Source organism: Apium graveolens, chromosome 1 (assembly GCF_009905375.1).
Source record: "Apium graveolens cultivar Ventura chromosome 1, ASM990537v1, whole genome shotgun sequence".
Lineage (NCBI taxonomy): Eukaryota > Viridiplantae > Streptophyta > Magnoliopsida > Apiales > Apiaceae > Apium > Apium graveolens.
Genome location: NC_133647.1, coordinates 112,995,691 through 112,996,918, shown reverse-complemented (window position 1 = coordinate 112,996,918; position 1,228 = coordinate 112,995,691). Strand labels below are relative to the sequence as shown.

The following is a 1,228-nucleotide window of genomic DNA, read 5'->3' as shown; positions in this document are numbered from 1 at the left end:
TTACTCATCTATGCCAGCGACGCTCTTGATGCATATGGTAAGCCCATGGCCATTTGCCATGTGGGGGATTGATCTTATTGGAGAATTACCCAAGGCTAAGGGAGATGTTAAGTATGTAGTAGTTGCGGTTGATTACTTTACTAAGTGGGCGGAAGCTATGCCGCTGGCGACTATCACCGCAAAGAAAATCAAAGACTTTGTCTTCAACTCCATCGTGTGCAAGTTTGGAATCCCTTACAAACTTGTGTCTGACAACGGAAAACAGTTTGATAGCAAGGAGTTGCGATAATTATGTGAGGATTTGAAAATTAAGAAGGAATTTGCAGCGGTCTATCATCCTCAGAGTAATGGACAAACGGAGGCTATCAATAAAGTAATAAAGCATACCCTTAAGACCAAACTGGAAGAGCATAAAGGGAATTGGCCTGAAGAAATCCTAAAAGTGATGTGATCCCACAACACTACTCCAAGATCTATTACGGGAGAATCTCCGTTTATGATGACTTACGGGTATGAAGCTATGGTCCCTGTGAAAGTTAGCTCAGGGTCGCTTCGTAGAGATCATTACACGGAGGAAGATGCAGAATTTAACCAAAGGCTTCACTTGGATCTCTTGGAAGAAGCAAGGGAGAATTCCCAACCGAGGCTTGCGGCATATCAACAGCGTGCTGCAAGGTATTACAATAAGAAGGTAAAGGGACAGTTACTGAAGGTAGGAGATCTGGTGCTCAGGAAGGTGATGCCAAACACAAAGAATCCCCATCATGGAGTATTTGGAGCTAATTGGGAAGGACCATACAAGATAAAAGCGGTCTTTTGGAAGGGGACTTATCACCTTGAAGACTTAGAAGGGAAGTTGGTCCCGCGAGCATGGAATGCGGAGCATCTCCGAAAGTATTATCAATAAGGCGCGGCTTTAGCCCCTTACATATCATGTTTATATTTTCAGTTATATATCTAGGGCTGTGCCCAAATTATAGACTAGAAGTAATAAAATTCCTTCTAGCCTAGGGGGTAGTGCATGTACTACTTACCTTAAAACTAGTTGATGGATCATATTTCTGAATAAATTTCTCACAGAGCATAGTAGCGATGGGACCGGTGCACTTTTGACACTAGAGCGCATTATTCAATAAAAACAGAAACTTTGAACATTCAAAAATTTTCCATTCAAAACAATGGAGACGCGTCCTACGCTAAAGGCACGTTCACAACTATACATAGTTGT

At 42.2% G+C, this 1,228-nt stretch overlaps 1 protein-coding gene across 1 annotated transcript; it reads left to right on the top strand.

Annotated features, from left to right (window-relative positions):
* Nucleotides 1-499: 499 nt before the first annotated feature.
* Nucleotides 500-907, top strand: LOC141701085 (uncharacterized). Its single transcript, XM_074504750.1, has one exon. It carries the CDS (start codon nucleotides 500-502, stop codon nucleotides 905-907), a length of 408 nt encoding a protein of 135 aa, XP_074360851.1.
* Nucleotides 908-1,228: the final 321 nt, after the last annotated feature.

What these genes read in the sequence shown, in the direction of transcription:
- LOC141701085 (XM_074504750.1), top strand. Translation starts at nt 500, where the DNA reads ATGACTTACGGGTATGAAGCTATGGTCCCTGTGAAAGTTAGCTCAGGG.